Source organism: Morone saxatilis, unplaced genomic scaffold (genome assembly GCF_004916995.1).
Source record: "Morone saxatilis isolate NCDOM2014 unplaced genomic scaffold, NCSU_SB_2.0 Contig4, whole genome shotgun sequence".
Lineage (NCBI taxonomy): Eukaryota > Metazoa > Chordata > Actinopteri > Moronidae > Morone > Morone saxatilis.
The window spans coordinates 15,680,540-15,680,901 of record NW_023339984.1 but is presented as its reverse complement, the minus strand read 5'-3'; the positions used below and the strand labels follow the sequence as shown (position 1 = coordinate 15,680,901).

Sequence of the window (362 nt, the reverse complement as noted above, 5' to 3'; positions counted from 1 at the left end):
CACACACACTCACACACACGCACTAACACCCAACATTTCTTTTGCTTCCGATGTTCCTTCCCCAGCATCACTTACCTTTTGGTCCGGGTAAACCTGGTGGGCCTGGTAACCCAGGTATACCAGGGTCTCCGGCATCTCCGCGGAAACCGGGCGTTCCGACGTAGCCAACACCAGGCTCTCCAGGGGCGCCGGGACGACCCTTACTCCCTGGGAACCCTGGGAAACCTTTCTCTCCATATGTGCCAAAGCCAGCGTCACCCTGGAGAGGTAAAATTGTTTTACAATCGTCCTTTGTACGCCTTCATTTAAGAACTTGCTAAAACATGCACCTTTAGAAAACTTATACTAATACTAATACTAAT

At 50.3% G+C, this 362-nt stretch overlaps 1 protein-coding gene across 2 annotated transcripts in view; it reads right to left on the bottom strand.

The window, feature by feature from the left end:
* The window catches only part of col4a6 (collagen, type IV, alpha 6), a 119,569-nt gene that overhangs the window by 17,633 nt on the left and 101,574 nt on the right, over positions 1-362 (bottom strand). For both annotated transcript variants that reach the window (XM_035675059.1, XM_035675060.1), the window contains one exon: positions 76-259. In XM_035675059.1, coding sequence (XP_035530952.1) covers positions 76-259 — 184 coding nt within the window. The remainder of the gene's footprint in view (positions 1-75; positions 260-362) is intronic.